We start from the raw sequence: 22279 nt of genomic DNA on the forward strand, positions 1-22279 counted from the left end.
TTTCTACCATAAAAAGCACACACAACCCACAATTCCTCTATTCGCTCCTACGAAGGGCTAACGCTCGAGACGTCAGCTTTTATAATCGTAGCGGTGGCCAATTTACCCTTTTAACTTTGTTGATATATTCAAATTATTTCGTTACCCCCACCGACGAAGCCCCAAACAGTTTCTTTAGAAACTATCAGCATTTAAACGTTCAAAAGGCGCCGTTAGCAATAATACTTAACATCACGCTCACTTTCCCTATTTTAGAACAACTTCCTCACTCATACGTGATGATTCGGAGAACAGCTGTCAAGCTTCATTCAATATCATTAAATTAGGCTCTTTCGGTACTAGCCATTCCGTCATGTGCTCAATTCCTGTTTGCTTTTAGATTGACATCGCGCCTTGCCGTTGAGCTTTCTTACTTGGGAAGGAACCAGCATTCCTTTGTCGACGGGACTTGTTAATGACCGCGGACCAATATTCATCAGCAGGGATCGAGTAAGGTGAGTAAGCAGTTCATCATAAGGCACTCGCACCAAACTTGTTTATTTTGAAAAGGTCTTAATTTAATTTGACTCGTACCAAATACTAAAAAGCTCAAGAGTCGATGTCAACTAATAACATAGCTACTTGATAGGCGTCTACCGTTAAGGCCCTAGAATTGAATTGTCAACCTCCAAAAGCCTTAAAATTTAAACCCAGCCGTCAAAGTTGCCAAAAAAAAAGAAAAAACCATTGTCAACTGTCAGAGCCACCTCCACATTGAGACCCTTTCACAAGAGATTTATGCTTTCAGGCAGGAGAACTCTTTTGTAGCTACATAGTTTAGTGGTAAACAAAGTATGATATGATTTGCATGGATTTTGTAAAAGTTTTCTCTCAACTCAATCAAAAAACGGTTCTGAGCAACTGTTAAATTTGTCCATACACCAGGATTCGTATGTTCAGTATTCATATTCCAGTATTCATATTCATATTCCATATTCCAGTATTCATACCGCCGCCTGGTTAGCTCAATTGGGAGAGCGCCGGACTGCTGTGCGGGAGGTCGAGAGTTCAATACCGGCCGGACCAACACTCAGGGTCTTAAAAATTAACTGAGAAGAATATGCTTCCTTTCTTTAACATCAAGAAATGGTTAGATATTGTAGTCTTCTCGGATAGGGACGAATAAATGGAGGTCCCGTCTCCTGCAGGGTTAGGGGCAGGAGACGTTAATTTCCCACGCACGAGATTACTGTGTGATGGATGTCCTCCCCTGGGGTGGGTTGGGTGGGTAACAGGACCCCCGTTGATACCAGTGTTTACTACACTGAAGGGGCTATCCTGTATAAATATAAATGTCTGTCTGTCTGTCCGTACTCGATTACCATTCCTGCTCGATGAGCAAACCACGTTTTATAATCGAGCTCGATAACTACAAGTCGAGCTCGATTACTAATCGAGTACGATTGCTAATCGAGCTCCATAACTTATCGAGCTCCATAACTTATCGAGCTCGATAACTTATCGAGCTCGATAACTAATCGAGCTCGATAACTAATGGAGCTCGAATTTTTGTCGAGCGCGGTTAGAGTAATAACGAGAAAGACTGGGAACGAGTCAAACGATGATTGAGGAGGACGATGGCGGGTAGTGGTGTCTTTGCAAGAACCTTGATCATTGGGTGAGTACTTCGTACGTTTTTAAGTTTCAGCGATAGAATTCAAAGGGAAGGTATAAAAGAAGTGGGAGCAAATATATTGGAAACAGAAGTTTTCTCAAAGCATGAAAACCCCGGGTCAGGTGTAGTCATTTCGGGTAAAGAAGGATACACTTCAATCTACACTTGATTAAAACTTCGCTCGAATGGGACTTAACATAGACAAGAACTTTAGTAATCCTTATTTTATTGTAAAACGTAAAAATTTGATGGTGAACTACGCAGGGGAATACTTGTATCCCTTATTTTCACTTAAGTTCTTCACTTGATTTCGATATAAGAAATTAAAGGTCTCATCTTTACGTTCACTATAAAATTATGTACACTTTTTTAAACTCAAATAAAGCAACCTATGGTTTATAGCGAGATTTTTTAAACCATTCCATCACCTTGCAACGCAATTCCTTTCCTTTTTACTTAAGTAGCCAAAAGTAGCAACCTTTTAAAGCAAACTTGTGTCTCGAAAACCTCGACCTGGAGGTAACACTTCTGAGCACAGTGATACTTAACTATGTTTTTCAAACTCTCATTCACAATAAGAGAAAAAATAATAAAATAACCCGGCTGAATATTTAGGCTTGCAGCTTAGAAAATTACTTAAGTGCTTGTAAATATGAGGATTTTTGTCTCTCACTGGATGTTCCTTTGGCCTTAGCTAGTGGAAAAATGTTGAGTTGTCTTACTATTAAATGTAACCTTGGTTACATCCAGCCCATCTACACTGACAACTAACAAGGGATTCTGAGGCATCCGAAATTTGATCTATAGGGCTTAAGAGGCTTTCTCTTTTATTTCCACCCAGTCAATTTCGCCTGAAACTCTTTCAACAGAAATATTATACTCAGGAAAGAAATAAATTAGATCTGGTTTGATTCGAAATAATTTTGACTGCATTGGGGGCCATAATTATTTAGGGACTTTTGCAAGATCTTGAAAATTGAATTATAGGCATATTTGTAACATTGTTAAATATTTGATTTGCATAGTTCAGCTACGAAATTCATATCAGATTGCTTAAAAACCTTTCTAGTTTGCAAAGAAAGTTTGAATTACCCTCTCAATATAATTATTTGAAATGGCAAACTTAAGCATGTTCTGGCCCCTATAAATCAGGCAAAATTATTTTTGACACAAAACTGACCGAGTGGAAATAAGGGAGACAACCTCTTAAGTATTTTTTTTTTTCTTTGGAAGAAATGGAGATGATCCTTTAGTCAAGGTGTTAGCAGAAATCCTTACAGCCTTATTATTAAGATTCTGGACTCAATGAACATACGGCCTAATTATAACAGAGGCATGGTATAGTGGATCTTCACTGAACTGAATGAACACAACTTTATAGGGAATCACTATCTTAAAAAGCTAAGGCTATGATTAATCCTTTGACTCCTATGAGTGACTAGCATCCAACTTCTCCTTACAATGTCACCCCTGAATTACATATTCAGGTCACAAAAATGAAGGAAATGATCACCAACTAAACACACTCTAGATTGTTAAAACTAATTTTTGTTGTTAACACTTTGGAAATGTATTAAGACAGGTATTGAGAATATCCCCTCCTGATATTAGGGTTTAAAGGGTTAACAGTACACTTTCTGAATGAATGCAGTCATTGTTGTATTGTAGCCTTAACAAGTTGTGTTCATTCAACTTTGGTATGACTTGTATCAACCCTCTACACTCTAGCATTAGTATGCACATTCTCCATACTGTTCTCTACACATTTCCTAAGGTGCTGACAAGGAGAGTTTGTTTATTTATCAAGGGCTTCTCCAGTTAATGATCATTTCCTCAAACCCTCATGGCCTTGTGTGTGATTGAAGGATGATATTGTATGGGGAAATTAGATCCAAGTCCCTTTAAAGGTTTAAGTAGGAGATTTTAAGTTATTGGGACAGTGGAACCTCGATTTAATGAACCTCTGTACAACGAAGTTGTTGGTATAATGAACTGATACTTCAGTTCCAGCCTGGCTAAAGTTACAGTAATAGGAATGCTGTAGAACCTCTATAATTATAACGAACCCTCCATATAAGTAAGCAATTTCCCCAGTCCCTTGGCACTTCATTAAATCGAGCTTCCACTGTACATGTTATCTATTTCTATTTACTGCTTGAAAGGAAAAGGTGAAGAAAAAAGTTGTGTTCCTTTACACATAACCAGTATAGTAAACAAGAAAAAACCCTAATATTGTAATAGAATATCATTTGCACTTGTATACTTATGGTTAGGTGAGGTACACATGAAATGAATTTAGTAGTAATTTGGGATCTGCCTTTGTCTTGGTATGATCAAGTTTACTGGTATTACTGATCATGAGGGATGTAACACAATTTATTTTTAGTGTTTGGGATCTTCCCTCTTTCTCTTTCCCTTTCGATCCTTGTGAGATCTTTTTTCCTTTCTCTTTTTTTTAACCTGCCTGGCTCCATCTTTTGTTTCCATGTAACATAGAGGGAAAAGTGAGAGATTAGTTGAATGTTGTAATGTGCTCACTAGAATAAAGGCAAAAATGAGGGTTGTTCATGTTTACATACCATCAACTGATGATAAAAATAACAAGCTAAGGGGCTTGTTGGAGATATTTTGGGATGTACCCCCCAATCAAATTCACAACCATTATAATTTTTTTTGTTCATTTACTGGAAGAAACAGGTGCCTCACTGTGCTTCACCATGGCACAAACACTGCACAAGCAAGTTTGATAAAGAAGAGTTTTGAATATAAATATGAAGTTGGTGGTGTTAACATTGGTCATGCTTATTCTATTTACTATTTTGTTTACCTTTCATTGTCTCTGAGAGTTCCTCTTTGTCTGAGGGGTAGTTTCCCTTGAATGACACCTGCAATGAAACAAAGGCAGAGGGTGATATGCCACTCATGGGATGAGTGGCATACCACCCTTGTGTAGGTGCTGCTGGGAAGTATTATCCAGAGAATTTAAATTATTCACCGGCCCATTTCTGAAAACTGTCATACAATTTGGACCCCTTAGGGTTGAGAAGGGGGGGAGGGGTGGGGTTGGAGGTGAGTTTATATAAAAATAATGGATTTAAGGGGGAACCATCTCCCTGAATGAAATGTTGGAAGGAGGGAGGTCACACTAAATATGTTAGTAATTGTATAGTTTTGTATTTAAATGAAAACTACATTTTCAAAAATAAACAAAAAGTTCATACATGACCGTTTCCATTCCAACAATTTCCAAAGTATCTCAGTAATTGTAGAGGTTACATGATTTTATACTATTTCGACAAATCTAAATGTTCAAAAATAAACAAGAAGTATATATATGAGTGTTTCCATCCAAAAGATTTTCAAAGTAATTCTTATTAACTGTAGAATTTACATGATTTCATACTATTTAGATGCATCTACATGTTCAGAAACAAACAAAAAGTGTATAAACATGATTCTGCTTATGTAATTATATCTCCTCTGCATTTGCATGACTTTTCATCCCAACACTTTTTAAAGTATCTTAGCAATTATAGATTTTACATGGATTTTATACCATTTAGATAACACTACATGTACTACATGCATTTGTCTTAATAATTCTTCTGCATTTATAATTATGACTGTTTCCATCACAAGAGATTTCAAAACCAGGGTACTCTTATTAAGAGACATTTTATCGCGTTAGTCGTCTGCAATATCTCTTCGCTCATCTTTAGCATTGTCAAGCTCTTCCTTGTCACCATGCATCTGCGAGAGTCGCTTTTGTACTTCTCATCCATGCCATACTCTTCAGGATACATGAAGCAGTACGCTTAATCTCTGACTTCTAGCTTGAGTTTCATGGTAGTTCTACTCTCGTGGCATTACTAAAGTGGTGGCTTTGCAAGAGCTGTGCGAGGTATGTCGTATCTTGACTTGATCTCTGACTTCTTGATTGAGGTTTTTGGTAGTTCTGCTTTCTTGGCATAAGTGAAATGGTATCTTCACAAGAGCTGTGTCAGATATGCTGCATCTTTGCCAAACAGCTAGCAAAACACTCTCAACGTCTACACTCTTTTAGGGACATGGTGTCTTTGCAGACATCTTGAATATGCCTCCCTAACTTTCGCTTCTCACTCCAAGTGTCTTCATCTTGTGTTGCATTTAACATCTTGAGCTCGACACACTGCATCTGCTCTGCTAGAAGTCAGCAAATTGTTCTCCTTGCTTCAGGGTAAGCCAATGTTACTAGAAAAGCAAGGGATCGTGAAGGCAACATGTGTGGTTGATAACCTCCAGCATATCAAGGTGATGCAGCTCGATAAGAAGAAACGAGGAGAGCAGGCAAAGGATAACAAAAAAGAAACCACCACAAAAACACAGGAAAGACTCTTCCTGATTATTCTGGGAAAGATTGGTTTGAAGAATGTAAACAACTTTTTTCGCAAGAGAGGATAAAGTGCCTCAAGCACCATGGACTTTGACTAACATATCAACAGCATTAAGAACTACACAGTGGATGTTTTGCAAGGTATTGACTTTTCCAACTGAATCCTGAAGGCTGTGGTTCAGTAATGCTGCAAACACAACTGGAAGAAAGAGATCTAACTTGTAGGCAATCCTTGCAAGACAGTGAAAACCCCAACTTAGCTAAAGTTAAGTAGAGCAAAGTGAAAGCCATGCAAGTGGTAACAATGAGAACGACAATGATTCCATCAACTCTGGAGAAGAAGATAACTCTACAAATGATGTCCTTCTTGCTTTTATCAATAACTAGAGAAAAAGTTGAAAGGCCAACAGCAACACACCCAGGAAGTTTCAAAAGGAAGACCATAAGAAATTGAGTCATAAATCATTTCATTCTTAACACTTTTAATCATGGAAAACAGGGAAGAAATGTCATAATTAACAAACCTAGATGGCTTTTCGATTGAACATCTGTAGAATGAGCTATGACCATCATTATAATAACAAGAAATGAAAATAGTATAGTGCACTATAAAGTACATGGCCGGGGGGGAGTCATCAGAAAAAAGTATATATATATATATATATATACATAAATTTATTTTTAAGGAATGATCATGGCAAAGAATGACACTTATCATGAAGTATCCTGTTAAGGGTTATCATTAGCCACAAATTAAAAACATAAGGTTAGAGTTAAGGTTAGAGGACACTTCATAACAGTGATTTTGGGGTGAGGAGAAGAGTAAGGGAATACCTCACAATGCACAGTGCTTACTGTCTGGCTGAATTATAAAATAAAAGAATAATTTAAAAATAGATAGGAAGAGCCTGGTCAAAGTAGCTTCAGCTGGATGGGGGGGGGGGGGGAAGGGTTATGGAGGGAGAATAATTAAAGGATACCAGGTCGCATTGGACACAGCTAAGGAATAGTTGGTCAACAGTGGCCCTGGAGGGCTCACGAAGGGGTATGATCTAAGGATACCAGGTCGCAACCGGACACGGCTCACGGAGAGCTGGTCAACAGCGGCCCTGGGGAGATTACCAAGGGGTATGATCTAAGGATACCAGGTCGTAACCGGACACGGCTCACGGAGAGCTGGTCAACGGCGGCCCTGGGAGGATTACGAAGGGGTATGATCTAAGGATACCAGGTCGCAACCGGACACGGCTCACGGAGAGCTGGTCAACGGCGCCCCTGGGGGATTACGAAGGGGTATGATCTAAGGATACCAGGTCGCAACCGGACACGGCTCACGAAGAGCTGGTCAACGGCGGCCCTGGGGGGATTACCAAGGGATATGATCTAAGGATACCAGGTCGCAACCGGACACGGCTCACGGAGAGCTGGTCAACGGCGGCCCTGGGGGGGTTACGAAGGGGTATGATCTAAGGATACCAGGTCGCAGCCGGACACGGCTCACGGAGAGCTGGTCAGCGGCGCCCCTGGGGGATTACGAAGGGGTATGATCTAAGGATACCAGGTCGCAACCGGACACGGCTCACGAAGAGCTGGTCAACGGCGGCCCTGGGGGGATTACGAATGGTTATGATCTAAGGATACCAGGTCGTAACCGGACACGGCTCACGGAGAGCTGGTCAACGGCGGCCCTGGGGGGGTTACCAAGGGGTATGATCTAAGGATACCAGGTCGTAACCGGACACGGCTCACGGAGAGCTGGTCAACGGCAGCCCTGGGGGGGTTACCAAGGGGTATGATCTAAGGATACCAGGTCGCAACCGGACACGGCTCACGGAGAGCTGGTCAACGGCGGTCCTGGGGGGATTACGAAGGGTTATGATCTAAGGACACCAGGTCGCAACCGGACACGGCTCACGGAGAGCTGGTCAACGGCAGCCCTAGGGGGATTACCAAGGGGTATGATCTAAGGATACCAGGTCGTAACCGGACACGGCTCACGGAGAGCTGGTCAACGGCGGCCCTGGGGAGATTACCAAGGGGTATGATCTAAGGATACCAGGTCGTAACCGGACACGGCTCACGGAGAGCTGGTCAACGGCGGCCCTGGGGGGATTACGAAGGGGTATGATCTAAGGATACCAGGTCGCAACCGGACACGGCTCACGGAGAGCTGGTCAACGGCGCCCCTGGGGGGATTACCAAGGGATATGATCTAAGGATACCAGGTGGTAACCGGACACGGCTCACGGAGAGCTGGTCAACGGCGGCCCTGGGGAGATTACCAAGGGGTATGATCTAAGGATACCAGGTCGTAACCGGACACGGCTCACGGAGAGCTGGTCAACGGCGGCCCTGGGGGGATTACGAAGGGGTATGATCTAAGGATACCAGGTCGCAACCGGACACGGCTCACGGAGAGCTGGTCAACGGCGGCCCTGGGGGGATTACGAAGGGGTATGATCTAAGGATACCAGGTCGCAACCGGACACGGCTCACGGAGAGCTGGTCAACGGCGGCCCTGGGGGGATTACGAAGGGGTATGATCTAAGGATACCAGGTCGCAACCGGACACGGCTCACGGAGAGCTGGTCAACGGCGCCCCTGGGGGGATTACCAAGGGATATGATCTAAGGATACCAGGTGGTAACCGGACACGGCTCACGGAGAGCTGGTCAACGGCGGCCCTGGGGGATTACGAAGGGGTATGATCTAAGGATACCAGGTCGCAACCGGACACGGCTCACGGAGAGCTGGTCAACGGCGGCCCTGGGGGATTACGAAGGGGTATGATCTAAGGATACCAGGTCGCAACCGGACACGGCTCACGGAGAGCTGGTCAACGGCGCCCCTTGGGGGATTACCAAGGGATATGATCTAAGGATACCAGGTGGTAACCGGACACGGCTCACGGAGAGCTGGTCAACGGCGGCCCTGGGGGATTACGAAGGGGTATGATCTAAGGATACCAGGTCGCAACCGGACACGGCTCACGGAGAGCTGGTCAACGGCGGCCCTGGGGGGATTACGAATGGTTATGATCTAAGGATACCAGGTCGTAACCGGAGACGGCTCACGGAGAGCTGGTCAACGGCAGCCCTGGCGGGATTATGAAGGGGAATAATCTAGAAATGTCATGTCATAGGAGTCCTGGCTTACAAGTCACCTGGGGCATTTATGGAGGGAAATAATCTAAGGATACCAGATCGATGTTAATATGCTAATATAAGTGCAGTTCCAAATAAAAACAGAGTTCGATCATCATTTAATACAAACTTGACATTCTATCTGAAATTGAGAATGAAACCCCTATTTTCTAGTAAATGACTTTTGCACCTACCAGTGACAGCTCCGAGGTAGTCATCTCCTCAGTATTCTTAAAATTTGATAAAGAATTTAAAATTAGACCGTTATGATGAAAGGTCACACTTAAAATAACTTATTATGCTACCCTAGCCCATGCTGTTCTTTGGTATTTAATGATTTTAGAGAATTAAGAGTTAATTCATTTTCAGAACTAAATGTGGATTGAATAGGAATGCGTTATTTCAAGACAATGAAAAAACTAAAGTGGGTTCTGATTGAAACATACCCTCTCTAAAAGGTCCAGGACTTCGTCCCCTTGTAGACAATCGGAGTGCCTCACCACTTCCCTTCTTCTCTGTAGCGTGAAATGGAGTGGTACTTCAACGAGCGAACCAATCCAGTCATAGACTTCCTATTTATTGTTTTCATATCATCAAAAAAGAAAACATACATCACTTACTATCACCAACATCATCATGTATCATGTAGTATATATTACATTATATTCTTACCTGGAAAAAGGCATTCTTTTCAAAGGCCCTGGAAAACTTTTTTCCATTGCCAATACGGATGAAAATGGTTGTTCCACCACCATTAGTTGGTGGTGCTGTCATCCTCGCCCTGCGTAGAGCCCTTATTTTCTATAAAGACAAACATTATTATGACGGATATTATTATGAGAGATAAGGCATATCACAGTGTACACAATTATAAAATAAACATACATGGGTAGGTATATTTAAATGGAAAATCACTGTATACACTTGACACAACTTTAGATTATGAATTAGTTGAGTTAAATAATCAGAGTACACTTCATTCTTAATTTGTTCAAACCTCTTGTGGACCTAAACTTAAGATTAGAGAGAATGCTGGACACGGTGCACACAATTATTATAAAACAAACTTGCCTGCATAGGTATATTGAAATGGAAAATCAATGTATACTCTTTACATACCATGACATTAGATTATTAATTAGTGTAGATGACTTATGGGAGTACATTTCATTCTTAATTTTTCCAAACCTTACATGTATCAGAACTTAAGATCAGAGAGAAAGCAGATGATAACTTACAGAGGTTTTATTCTGACTGTTTACAGTTATTGTATTGTTGGAGCAGGTTCCTTGAGAGCTGCTAGCAGTGTTAGTGTTACTGCTAGAGCTGGACTGTATTGCCTGTTTTAAAAATTGAAGTGTTCTAATGGTATGTTAGGGAGTAAAATTAAAATAGCACTATTTGGTAAGTGTTTCCTTTGTGATGACTGATGTGAGTACATTTCATTCTTCATTTTTCCAAACCTTACATGTACTTAAACTTAAGAGTAAAGAGAAAGCAGATGATAACTTACAGAGGTTTTATCTTGATTTTTGACAATATTGTTAGAGCTGGTTCCCTGGGAGCTGCTGGCAGTGTAGGTGTTACTGCTGGGGCTGGACTGTATTGCCTGTTTTAAAAGTTAAAGTATTCTAGTGGGTATGTTAGGGAGTAAAATTAAAATAGCACAATTTGGTAAGTGTTTCCTTTGAGATCACTGATGTGAGTACATTTCATTCTTCCTTTTTCCAACGCTTACATATACTTAAACGTAAGAGTAGAGAGAAAGCAGATGATAACTTACAGAGGTTTTATCTTGATTGTTGACAATATTGTTAGAGCTGGTTCCCTGGGAGCTACTGGCAGTGTTAGTGTTACTGCTGGGGCTGGACTGTAATGCCTGTTTAAAAAAATAAATTGTTCTGAGGGGTATAATAGGTGTTACAATTAAATCCTTTGAGATAACTAATGGGAGTACATTTCTGACTGTTTACAGTATTGTTGGAGCTGGTTCCCTGGGAGCTGCTAGCAGTGTTGGTGTTATTACTGGGGCTGGACTGTAATGCCTGTTTTTACATTTAAAGTTTTCTAATGGATATAACAGGGAGTAAAATTAAAATAATGTGATTTTGTAAGTGTATTCTTTTGAATTGAATTCAAAACTGGGGGGGTCTTGTGTACCTGGTACTGTAGCTCTTGACTTTTTCTTTGTTTCCGCCAGTCATCCAACTTTTTCCTGTTGAGAGAAGAACCTGTACATGTCAGTACCTTTCATTCTCATGTTTTAGATTTTATAATCTTTTTAATTTTGAATACATAAATAGCTGAAAGTTTGCATTCCATACCATTCATCCCTCATTGCAGAACATAGAGCCTGTGCTCTGCCAATGGAATCTTGAAGGCCCACATGATCCAAGTTTGCTTCTTGTAAGGTACAAGGTACAAAACATGTTAGTGTTAAAAAGATTAATAGATCGAAGCTATTCTTGTTGTAGGGATGATTATTAAAGACCTTGCAGAGATTCCTTCAGAGGAAATTTTGTGTTTGTTGAACATGGAAGTTAGAAAAAAATATGTTTTTGGGACATGTACATGTCTCTTTTTTGTTTGTTGGGTTTTTTTGCAGGGGGGGTATCATAAACAATCTATGGATAATCAGAGTACTGGTGAAGCAAAGAGAAGAGCTTGCAAATTATTCTACCCCAGTCACGACCTTAATGACAAATGATACACTTTTAAAAATGAAAGGTGTCATTCACATTACCACAAAATAGATTTCGAATTTCAAAATTATCATGCTTACCCTCAAAGATTTCCACGCACTGTGGCATGTTTCTGCTATGGCAAGGGGCCAGAACAAATACCACAATGCCAGAGCTTTGTGAAATACCATATTTTACTCTGACTGCAATGAAAAGTACAATCACTCTTGTGCTAATAATAACATCCACAAAATCACCCTAATATTCATGTTAATAACAAAAATAACAACAGTCATGATAACTATGATAATTATAATTATTACTTTAATGCTAGAAAAAAAAAAAGCTGATTAGAATTAATACTTAGGTGTATTTGCTTTTGCATTCTTAACCAAAGATTAGGTTTAGCTACCTTTCTGGGCTTCATGGCTGCTGTCCTTTGCAATCCAGAAGTAAATATCTGGGCTGTTTGCCACAGTGTGGAGCATGCTTGAAAAAGTAAATACAGAGAAGGTTAATAAATATCAAATACACTTGAGTTAAACAAAATGTGGAGACCGAGTAGGCAGAGAAAAATCAGTAAAAAAATAAAAGCAAATGCTGAGTGAACTAACCTAACCAGTCTTCTCTTGCTAACAAGAGGACAGCTGAAGGGCAAAAGCACAGCCACCATTATGCGACCATCCTCTGATCCTTGCCATGTGAACTAAGATAAAAAGAAACAGTACAGTAAGATATGTTCATGAACATGACTGTACTATTTGAATTGTTCACAGCTATTTTCCCACAGTTGGTGGTCAAAAGAAAAAATGGGTTCTATTTGACAGCCTTGTTTGTAGCTCCTGGTTTTTTTTTAAACCTGCAAATTAGTTTCTTTTTCCCTGCCGATCAAAGGGTAGGATATGAGTGATGATCTCATCCTATGTGGGCTTTTTCTACATACTGCTAAACAAGCTAATTACCTCTTCAAAAGAGTGGATAAGAAATGAAATGGCTGTGCTTTGCCCTCTTTCCTCTAAAAGATTAATGAATTGCAGCACCTCATTGGTCCTGCTATGAACAGCTTCACCTATAAGAAATGGGGAATTATGAGGAGAGTTTCCATGATGTTCACTTAATAAAGGATATTTTATATACCAGGATAAAAAATTGTAAAAAAAAATTATTAAAATGTTTAAATCAAATGTTTTCGGCTGTTTGCCATCTGATGATGCCATCTGATGATGGCAAACAGCTGAAAACGTTTGGTTTAAACATTTTAATAATTTTTCCATAATCTTTTAGCCTTGTATATATAATATCCATGAGGAGAGTGATTGTAGTAAATGTGTATGAATGTATTCAGTTGGATTAGACATTGTGTATACCTGTGCTTTTGGTGCTCAGTTTGTTGTTTAATGCACTATCTGAGGTAAACTCATTGCAAATATACCTGTTATCACTCCTGATATCGAATAATCATCAGTGACATAGCCATCTAGAGAGACAAAATAATATAATTAATACAGGTATACTTGTTCATTGATAAAGAATAATGTAGATGGCAGTTTATATACTTATTAAACTAAATGATTGGGGCATTATGCTTGCAAGGATGTGATCTCCCAAAGTACAGACACACAGATGCATTGGCTTTGTTAAAAATGGTTCTTGTAATCTTTCTCTGAGCAGATGCATGGGAAAAAAGGAAGTTAGCATGGTACAGGCATTAATGGAAATTGATTTTCATTTATTTCAGTAAGACATCAAGGTGAGCTTACAGAGTCTAGCCTCTTCTGAGTAAACTATCACTTCTGCAAAAATAAAAAAAAATAAGGAAATAAATAAAAGATTGGAAGTACTTTGATGTAAAAGATGATAATCCCACAAATCATTACTTCCTTTACCTCAGTGTAGGATAATACAGACTAATCACCAATTTTCATATGTAGTTATCCCTATGTAAGTCCATTATTTATGAGTCCATTGAAGCACTTAATACCATATTTGTCTATATCCTTTCTTGAGTGATGTGTGACTCAGATTGGTAGGGTTTTTTCCAATAAATTTATATATGTCTAACTGGAACTGGAACTGGAACGAATACCTGTAGCTGTGGGTTACTACATAACATAATGCTTCAGAAGTCTATAGTTTTAACTTACTTGAACATCCTTTTACTCACCATTAGTGTCATCTTCTGAGTCAGATGATACAATGGATGGTCCCATATTGTGGCCTAACAGAGGAAAAGGTGCAGACATCAAGATCAGGTCTATGGCAGAATTGTGAAAGGTCTTTAATTTAACTAAAGGTTACTTTTCACTTTCAGAGGTGTTGTTCAGGAAAATACTTGTATTCAGAGTAGTTTCACACAAATCCTTGCAAGCTGTACATCAGAAGAAAGCTTAATAACAGCTTCTTCTGAAAGTGTTACGAGCCTGCAAGGGGCAAAGTGATTAAGTGTTCTCCTATTGAATTTATTGGGTATCTTCATTAAGATCAATTGAAACTGTAATTGCACCAACTCACCGCCTTGGTTTGAATCGGACTCATCTGACAAGTCGGAGATCTCATCTGTTGAGTAACATTAGACTTAAATTGTAATCATCCTATACACACCCATAGACACATTTAGAACACCAATGCAGAAAGCGAATAAAAAAAATAAGACAAACGTGCAGTTATACCTGATGTCAGTCCTCTTGCACTGGCAGTTGCCATTGCTGTGAGATATCGTCGCGTAGAAGCTATGATGTCAAAAGCAATTTAGATTACACTTAAAATTCAGAATTAAATTAGAACTTGTCATACTTCTTCGATTTTCATCTAGGCACTTTCAATTGGCAGGATGAGATGTACCCACTGAAAATAACATAACTAGTCAGTAAATTGAATTACAAAGGGAAAGACAAACTCCAAGCTGTTGGTAGTATAAGCAGATACCTTTCAACTCAGACTTGTAATTATTGATATTTTCAAATTTTTGTCAAGGATCTGAAAAGCTTAATTAATTTCAAATATTGACAAAAATTTTTTCCAGTTACCTCCATCAACTGGCAAAGGCATCAGATCCAGTGGAGTGGATGGTTGTGCAAGTGGCAGTGTAGATACAAGGCTGCTTGAAGATGGGGACAGTAAAGTGGCCTGTGATGATGTAGATGTTAAGGCGGCAGTGGATAGAGATGTGGATGGTAAAGTGACTGTGGATGATGGAGATGTTGAAGTAGCTGTAGATGTTGGTGGTAAAGTGACTGCAGATGGTGGAGATGTTGAAGTAGCTGTAGATGTTGGTGGTAAATTGACTGTTGATGAAGAAGATGTAGAAGTGGCTGTAGATGTTGGTGGTACAAGGGTTGGAGATGCTGAAGGTGTTGAAGAGGCTCCAGATGTGGGTGGTAAACTGACTGTGGACAATGAAGATGTGGAAGTGGATGCTGATGATGAAGTGGAAGATGACAGAGCTGTGGTGAGAGAACAGGTTATGCATGCACATTTGGTGATCAAATGTCTATAATCTATAAATTTTTTATAAATTTGACTGGAAATGGGCTTTTAGAAGACTGTTGCAAGTGTTTGTGGATACAATTATGACATAAAGGCCATCAACCTTTGAATTGTTTCATGTTAAGGTATGCATTTTGATAAAGCCAGCCTCTGCTACTCTATTAATATTTGGAAAATTGCAGTAGTCATGCACATCACTATTCCTAGGGTGATGAGGTAACAAATGACCAATTTCTTCTGAAAGTTCTGTGTAGTACCGGAGGTTTGTTATTTTCCTATTAATTTGTGCTAGAAGTTGCAAGGCTGCAGGGAAAGACACCTTACTTAGATATTAAGTAAATAAAGTATCGAGCATAAATATAAGTTCATAGAAAGCTAAATTGAATTAAAATTATGACAGAAAGATTGCCCAAGACATAATTATGCTCCATTTGACGATAACAACTGAAACACATTGTGCAGATGTAAGGTTTGGTTGACATAAGTAACATTTCAAATATACACAGACCTTGACTTGGTAAAAATATAAAGATCTTTTTCTTTCTACTTCCACCAAAGTGGTTCATGAGCTGCACGCCACTTTGAAGGCCAGTTGCCACTGTCCTCATTGCATGCCCTCTCGCATACGATGTTATTATTTCCAAGCTAGTGTAATAAAGTAATGACAGAAAGGTGATTGTAGTTACCCACACTAATTTTTCTGTTGAATTGAATTTAACTCTGGTTTATTTCTGCAAGGTACATACATTAATTTCGCATGCACTGTAACATTTGTTTTAGTGGTATTTGCTTTAGATTGTAGCAATGAGAGAAAGATTGCACAGTATGTCACATGAAAAAGAGTATTGTAAGTTTAAATAATTCAATGTGCACTGGTACAAGGAAGATTATCATCTGAGATGTTCTTAATAAAATGGGCCAACATTTCATTTCATTTTTTTATCACGTCACAAATGATTGCAAACTGGCAAGTTGTTCGAAGTGTTGCCTTGTAACCAATTTTAAATGCAATAAATCCTCTCACTTGGCGAAAAATTCTCAATGTTATTAGTAATTGCAAGACATCTAAAGGAATATATATTACAGCAACCTTAGTTTTCTTTCATTCACGTTTACATCCAATCTCGCCTCTTTTCGGCATTTCGCTTATTTTATTACGGTACTTCTCATTCTTTTCCCTGGAACCATTTTTCTAGCCTACGATACAGATTATGTAGGGAGCAGCACTTACCTGCTAAGGTCTTTTCCTGTAAGGGGAGGAAATGCTCTCACCAGTAATTCTCCGATTTGGGAAGAGCTGTCGTTCTTTGTAAATGATAAATCAGAAATCCGCTTGGCGGTAGTGAGCCTGCCCAGCTCAGTCTTGTTTGGCACGCTTCTGTGCCGTTTATCCAGAAAGACAACAGTTCTTTGGAAAGCGCGCTTACTGCGGTTCATCTCGTAGAGTTGAAGGCTTAATCTAAAAGACTTAAGTGCTTGCTACACTAATTGATGTCCTTCGATGACGCGAAACCACGCCGAAAATGAAACTGACCGACGTGTATATGATTTATGTCTTAATTAAAGGCTTTTGTTTCACGGCACACCCATGTCACATAGGCCTGTCGCTACGGGACACTTACATTGATAGTTAAACAATTTTGGGATCGTTTTCCGCAAATGCACCAAACGCAATTTTTTAATCGTCCGATTGTTCTTTAATTACATCAAACGGGCAAGTGACCCTTTTCTAGGAAGTGGTGTGCACACATAGACACCCGTACACGCAGAATGGAAACTTTATTGTTTGAACAGGAACTTGAGACCATGCATGGGTAACTGTCACTTCGCGGATCGATTGCTACCAGATCAGTATCAATTGTTATTGATGAATACGTGTCAAATTGTCCAGGGAATACACATTTCCCATTGAGGTCCACAAGGTGATATATATCGTTTACTTATCAGTTAATCTTGGTAATTTCAACAAATTAAAAGCAGATCTCGCTTGGACTAGATCACTCCGCTGCCTTATTCATTGCCAGATTCGCTATGTCTCATGAGCATTTTGAGTTTACTTCTCTTCCCGGCGCGCTATTTAACTGTTCTGTATGGTAAGTCTTTTTTTGTTTTCTTATTATTGCGATGATTTTTATCTGTCAGCAACTGCTTGTTTTCGCTGTCACGCATCGACAGATAGATCTTCAGTGCATTCGTTAAGAAATTTCAATGTTATAGGAGATAGGTTAAGAAATAACTCTCTAATTTTTAGGTCTCTTTGGTTTCCAAACTTGAGATATTCGTCGAAATGTTTTGCGCAAATTTAAAGAGCCTAGTATGGAGTCGCAATTGTGGTGGGTGTATCTTTGGTTCACTAAAATTGCGGCCGGAAAATAGTGCAAAAAGTCTGAATTTAAATTTGGCTATCTAGCCCTCTGATTATCTCAACTGAACCCAAAAAAATGTACAAAAGAACTTTTTATAACAGATAAGTCTATATTTTTCAACAACGCGGAGCTGTATGTCAAGCAACCACCATAACTCTGAACTTCAAAATGCGCTGGTTTTCAAACCAAGCTCGGTGTCGAGTTGAACATTTCAAAACAGATAAGAAATTAGACCCCCTTATGCCTGACGAGAATAAAAATTTTCGTGGCTCTTTATGTTTGGATTTCCGGTTTGAAGTCGCACTTAAAAATCAGCATTAAAGCAAACAATACCACGCAGCTTCTTTGAGAAAAAAAATTGCGAATTCAAAATACAAAGGCTAAACATGACGTTTAAGGAGAACAACTGACAGCATTCAGGGCATTCAGAAGGCAGAAGTTCTTTTTAACTGCGGAACTATATTCGCATTTTCTGGGAAAAAGAGATCATGAGCGAAATTGTAATAATCTTCAGGCAAAAGGACGGGATGTTTAAATATCAAGGCAATGAAAATCATTAATGCAAACTTGCTTACTTCTGTGATCGAGCTGAAATGGTTTATACTTCACCAGTTGTCTTTCTAAGATGAGAGAAATGTTGCTCCTTCAACAGGAATTTGACCAATTAGACGAAATGATAGCAATGTGTCTAGGAACAGAAGTAAACTATGAAGCCTTAAAACATTAAGATTTATGTTCTGCGTTTGTTGTAACTCTGAGTAAGGAATCATTACTCCATGATTAAATTCCACTTTCCTTCGACAACTTTTCGAACTGAATTCCTTGCTAGCAGGGGTATTTTTGAAGGGAATTACTTGACCTGTCAACACTAGTTTTGCAATAGTGTGTACTAAACTCTCTTTATTGTCTGTTAATTTGAAGCCTATCGACAATGGTTAAACCTGTGACTCTGGCATGTGGGCATACAGGCTGTCGACACTGCCTTGCGACTCTCATGGGCATTGAGACTTTCCCAAAATGCCCACTTTGTAAAGCACCGATAGGAACAGGTACCCTTCACGTCAATATCGCACTCGACGACATCCTGGGAAATTTTGATGTCAAGTGCAATAAGAGCGGCTGTCTATGGACAGGAAAATTTCACGAGCACGAGCAGCACTTACAAACATGTGGAAAGTTTCCGATGCCGTGTGCCAATGATGGGTGTGGAGAGGTGGTGGCAAGGGAGAGGATGGCAGCACACACTGCGCAGTGTGCAAAGCACAAGCTCCCTTGCCAGGAATGCGGTAGAAAAATAACAAGGGAATCCTTCGAGGAGCATACCGCTTCCCTTTGCTCTAACAAGAGAGTACTATGCCCTCTAAGCTGCGGAACAAGCCTTCCACGGTAAGATATTATCTGTTTAATTAAGAAATCAATAGTAAAATGACTATTTAAGGCCAATAAAATATCCAAAAGTTGCATTAGCCAGCCAGCTCCCCCTAATTTTGATTCTTTTGCAGACTCCACTTAACACTGCATTTAAGCGAGTGCCCAGAAGGAGCGGTTCGCTGTGCGGTGACTGGCTGCACTGCTATCATAAAACAGAAGAACATGTCACAGCACTCGAAAAATGCAGCCGCAACCCACAGTGTTCTGCAGGAAGGAGAGGTCCAGCGTCTGCGGGGCCTGATGCATTTCCAGGTGAGATGCTTGAATTTTAAAAATAATGAGAAAAGATATCATATTAACATGAACTGAACATTCGGTTTCATTTCAGAGAGCGAAACCAAAATGGATTTTGGAAGAAAGAGGAGTGTTCTCCTTCCGCTGGAAGGGAGAGAAATGGAGTGACGTCAAGGGGCCGCACCTATTCAGCACTGAGTACAGGTGCTGGAATGGGAACCGGTGGAGGGCGCATCTGCGATTTGCGGGACTCTCCTTGGAGCTGGTGTCCGCAGTGACGGCAGTGGTAGTGGGAACGAGGTGAGGGACTCATCTTTATCATAAAGGATAGATTCTCACTCTTGAATCTGCAACGCTGTGCAGAGGATAAATGATCGTTGCTGATAAGCCAAAGTACTTGCATATAGGTGACGTATTTTACGACAACTATCAATATCGTTAATTTTCCATATAGGAGTGAGGAAATCTAAAACCATGTCTCCGAACCTGAAAACTGTCAAAAATAAAATAAACCTTATCATGATTCTCCACAGTAATGACTTTATGCTTCATGTCAACAGAATAGTACTGATGCCTGATTCCCGCGAGGAGAAGGTTTTCCCTTTCTCAGCGAGGGAGATAAGAGAGGGGGAAGTAGCAGCAAATATCCCGCTCTGTGAACTGGATCACGTGGACCGAGAAGACGTTATGATTGTCAAGTTTGTCTTGACATATTATCTTTTAAAAGAAGACAAGTAGATTTCCATTTATTAACTAGGAGAGTTAACAAGGTCGCAAATGATAACGCAAAAAATGGAAGTCGTTTATGCACTAGAACAAAAAGGATCGTAGGCGATGTGATAAGCATAGAACAAACTAACAATGAAATTTAAGAAATAACTTTGAATGGAAAAAAGTTTAAGTGCTTCTTCGTGGAGATCTTCCGCTTTTTTCGCTGTATGTAATACCTCTCTTAGCTCTTATCTGTAACATTACTAATTGGAAAAGATCACTTGACGCAGTTGTTTTGATGTCAAAACTTTGTTGTTTTTTAGGGTTAGTAACAAGTGACGAATTTAGAAAATAGAGAGTCTGGAAGCTAAATAACTTGAGTTTTCCAGTCAGCCACCAGTTTAGTTAAGTTGTGTACATTTGGAAAAATGCCTGTGGGAAACAGAAGTACACTTGAAGAAAAATGTTCTCGATAATGACGTTATGGAAGGAAAGATAGCTACGAGGACAAATGTAGAGAGTGGTGCTCTGATAGTAAATCTTTTTTAGGCGATATAAAAAAAGGTTAGGTTTTTTAGTCAAATTGTTTTTTTTTTCAAGATAAATGGGAAACAGAATTGTCAATTTACCTCTGTTCAGTATGAGTAAGCTAGATTTGTTCGTTTGCTGCACTGTGTTTCACGTGATAATAAATAATTTGATAAATTCATTTTTCCTTGTTCTCTGAATACCCTGGTCCCATTGTCGCAGACGCTATAACCGGTTTGGTAAAAGAATGAAAGGCATCCCACACCGAATAAAAGCCGACACGTAGCCTCGCACCACCCCAGTCTGACACGAATTTGAATTTGTTAAAAAACAAAATAAAACAATATATATAACTAACTGCAGACAGTACCGTTTCGGTCTTCTGGGCCTCATCAGTGCAGTGCTGATGCTAGGGTGGGGGAGAAACGATATGGCTATAATAATAAAAAAAGCGAAAAAATAAAAACCTTGCCTTGCATAACATGAATTAAAAGTAGTTTTTTTCTCAAAGGAGACTAGTGGGCAGCACAAAGGAAGACTTATTGTTGTGATTTCTCCTTTATTTCTTCCGAAGCGTGTCGTCTCTAGCATTGGAAAGAATATAAGTACACATTCGGTAGTCTCAGTTTACTTTCCCATATTAGTGTATCAGAGTTGAAAAATCCTGTAAACGGATGTTACAAAAGAAGGCCTTAATCTATTGCGCGTTATTGTATTTTGAGGGCCGTAGGATAAATGATAATTGCAGTGAATCGATAAACAATGACTTTGTTTCTTTACAAATCTTTTTTAATTAGGAAAGAAGGTCGGTCAGATCAACCGATTTGAACAAATAAGTTCTCTTCCGTCAGATATACGGGCCGCGAATTTTTTACAGTAGCCAGTTTGCCAGTCAGGTTTGTCAGTTAAGTCGGTCCGTATCCATGCTGATATTACAAGAAATGCCTTAATTTACTGAGCGTTGTTGTTGTTTGGGAGCCGTGAGGGTATCGTCAATTGTTGTGACTCAAGAAACAAACACTTTTTTTCTTCACAACTTGTCGTTAATTAAGAAAAAAATGATCGGTGAGTTCAACAGATTTGATCGTGCAAATTTTCTACCTTTAGAAATACAAAAAGCTAGCTTTGGTAGTTTTCATGGTAGCCAGTTTGTCAGTCACGTCAGTCAGTTAAGAAGTTTCCTACCCCTATCAATAGGGTATGTTTTCCCTTTAGGTATGTTCGAAGTCAGGTCTGTTTCTTTCGTCAACTAGTAAATTTACCAGCGTTTAAATAATAACGTTTTTATTACGGGCGTCCATTTTTGATAGGCGACAGCAGAATGTAAGATCAAAAAGCGCGGGAACAGGGGAGTTATAGGACATGCACACGCAGATAATATTTTCACCACATACAAATAATATATTCCGTCCTAAATGAAAGTACATAACAACCCAACGTTTTTATGAACAAAACCTAAATTTTTAGTAATCGTTGTAATAACTGTAATTACAAACTGTCCTGTTTTCTGTTGTGACAACGGCAAACACACTTCGCCATTATAACAGAAGATGAAAAATAATCAAACTTACCTTGCGCGAGGCAGTAATGAGGAAGTCGCAAGTTGAAATAATAGGCTGTTTTACCTTGTGCTTAGCAATGATTTACGGTCAGCTAAAGAGGTTCTATTCATT

At 39.6% G+C, this 22279-nt stretch overlaps 3 protein-coding genes and 1 long non-coding RNA gene across 7 annotated transcripts; 2 read left to right on the plus strand and 2 right to left on the minus strand.

Moving 5' to 3' along the window:
- The first annotated feature begins 1372 nt into the window (after positions 1-1372).
- On the plus strand, positions 1373-15010 carry LOC148719521 (uncharacterized). 3 transcript variants are annotated; one of them, XR_015993914.1, is made up of 5 exons: positions 1373-1657; positions 11145-11580; positions 13522-13600; positions 14021-14124; positions 14873-15010. It is a non-coding gene; the product is annotated as an uncharacterized LOC148719521 (long non-coding RNA). The 3 variants fall into 3 exon arrangements; XR_015993913.1 differs by lacking the exon at positions 1373-1657 and adding an exon at positions 12248-12363 and having other exon boundaries at positions 11440-11580; XR_015993912.1 differs by lacking the exon at positions 1373-1657 and adding an exon at positions 12248-12348 and having other exon boundaries at positions 11440-11580.
- LOC148719522 (uncharacterized) lies at positions 1864-11626 on the minus strand. Of its 2 annotated transcripts, XM_088740791.1 has the most exons (9): positions 11494-11626; positions 11330-11384; positions 10953-11048; positions 10683-10778; positions 9842-9970; positions 9616-9741; positions 9364-9399; positions 4482-4539; positions 1864-4128 (listed from the first exon to the last, which is right to left on the minus strand). In XM_088740791.1, exons 1-9 carry the CDS (start codon positions 11505-11507, stop codon positions 4037-4039), a joined length of 702 nt encoding a protein of 233 aa, XP_088596917.1. In that variant the 5' UTR covers positions 11508-11626; the 3' UTR covers positions 1864-4036. The 2 variants fall into 2 exon arrangements, with proteins under 2 accessions (XP_088596917.1, XP_088596918.1); XM_088740792.1 differs by lacking the exon at positions 9842-9970.
- Positions 12202-15011, minus strand: LOC148719523 (uncharacterized). Its single transcript, XM_088740793.1, has 9 exons — positions 14877-15011; positions 14520-14579; positions 14362-14406; positions 14015-14068; positions 13611-13643; positions 13283-13327; positions 12813-12919; positions 12465-12556; positions 12202-12339 (listed from the first exon to the last, which is right to left on the minus strand). The coding sequence occupies exons 1-9, from the start codon at positions 14896-14898 to the stop codon at positions 12255-12257; spliced, it is 543 nt and encodes a 180-aa protein (XP_088596919.1). The 5' UTR covers positions 14899-15011; the 3' UTR covers positions 12202-12254.
- Positions 15012-15156: 145 nt separating this feature from the next.
- LOC148719524 (TNF receptor-associated factor 5-like) lies at positions 15157-20787 on the plus strand. The gene is made up of 5 exons (XM_088740790.1): positions 15157-15298; positions 18624-19088; positions 19205-19385; positions 19462-19667; positions 19928-20787. The coding sequence occupies exons 1-5, from the start codon at positions 15246-15248 to the stop codon at positions 20103-20105; spliced, it is 1083 nt and encodes a 360-aa protein (XP_088596916.1). The 5' UTR covers positions 15157-15245; the 3' UTR covers positions 20106-20787.
- Positions 20788-22279: the final 1492 nt, after the last annotated feature.

Source organism: Stylophora pistillata, chromosome 12 (assembly GCF_964205215.1).
Source record: "Stylophora pistillata chromosome 12, jaStyPist1.2, whole genome shotgun sequence".
Taxonomy (NCBI): domain Eukaryota; kingdom Metazoa; phylum Cnidaria; class Anthozoa; order Scleractinia; family Pocilloporidae; genus Stylophora; species Stylophora pistillata.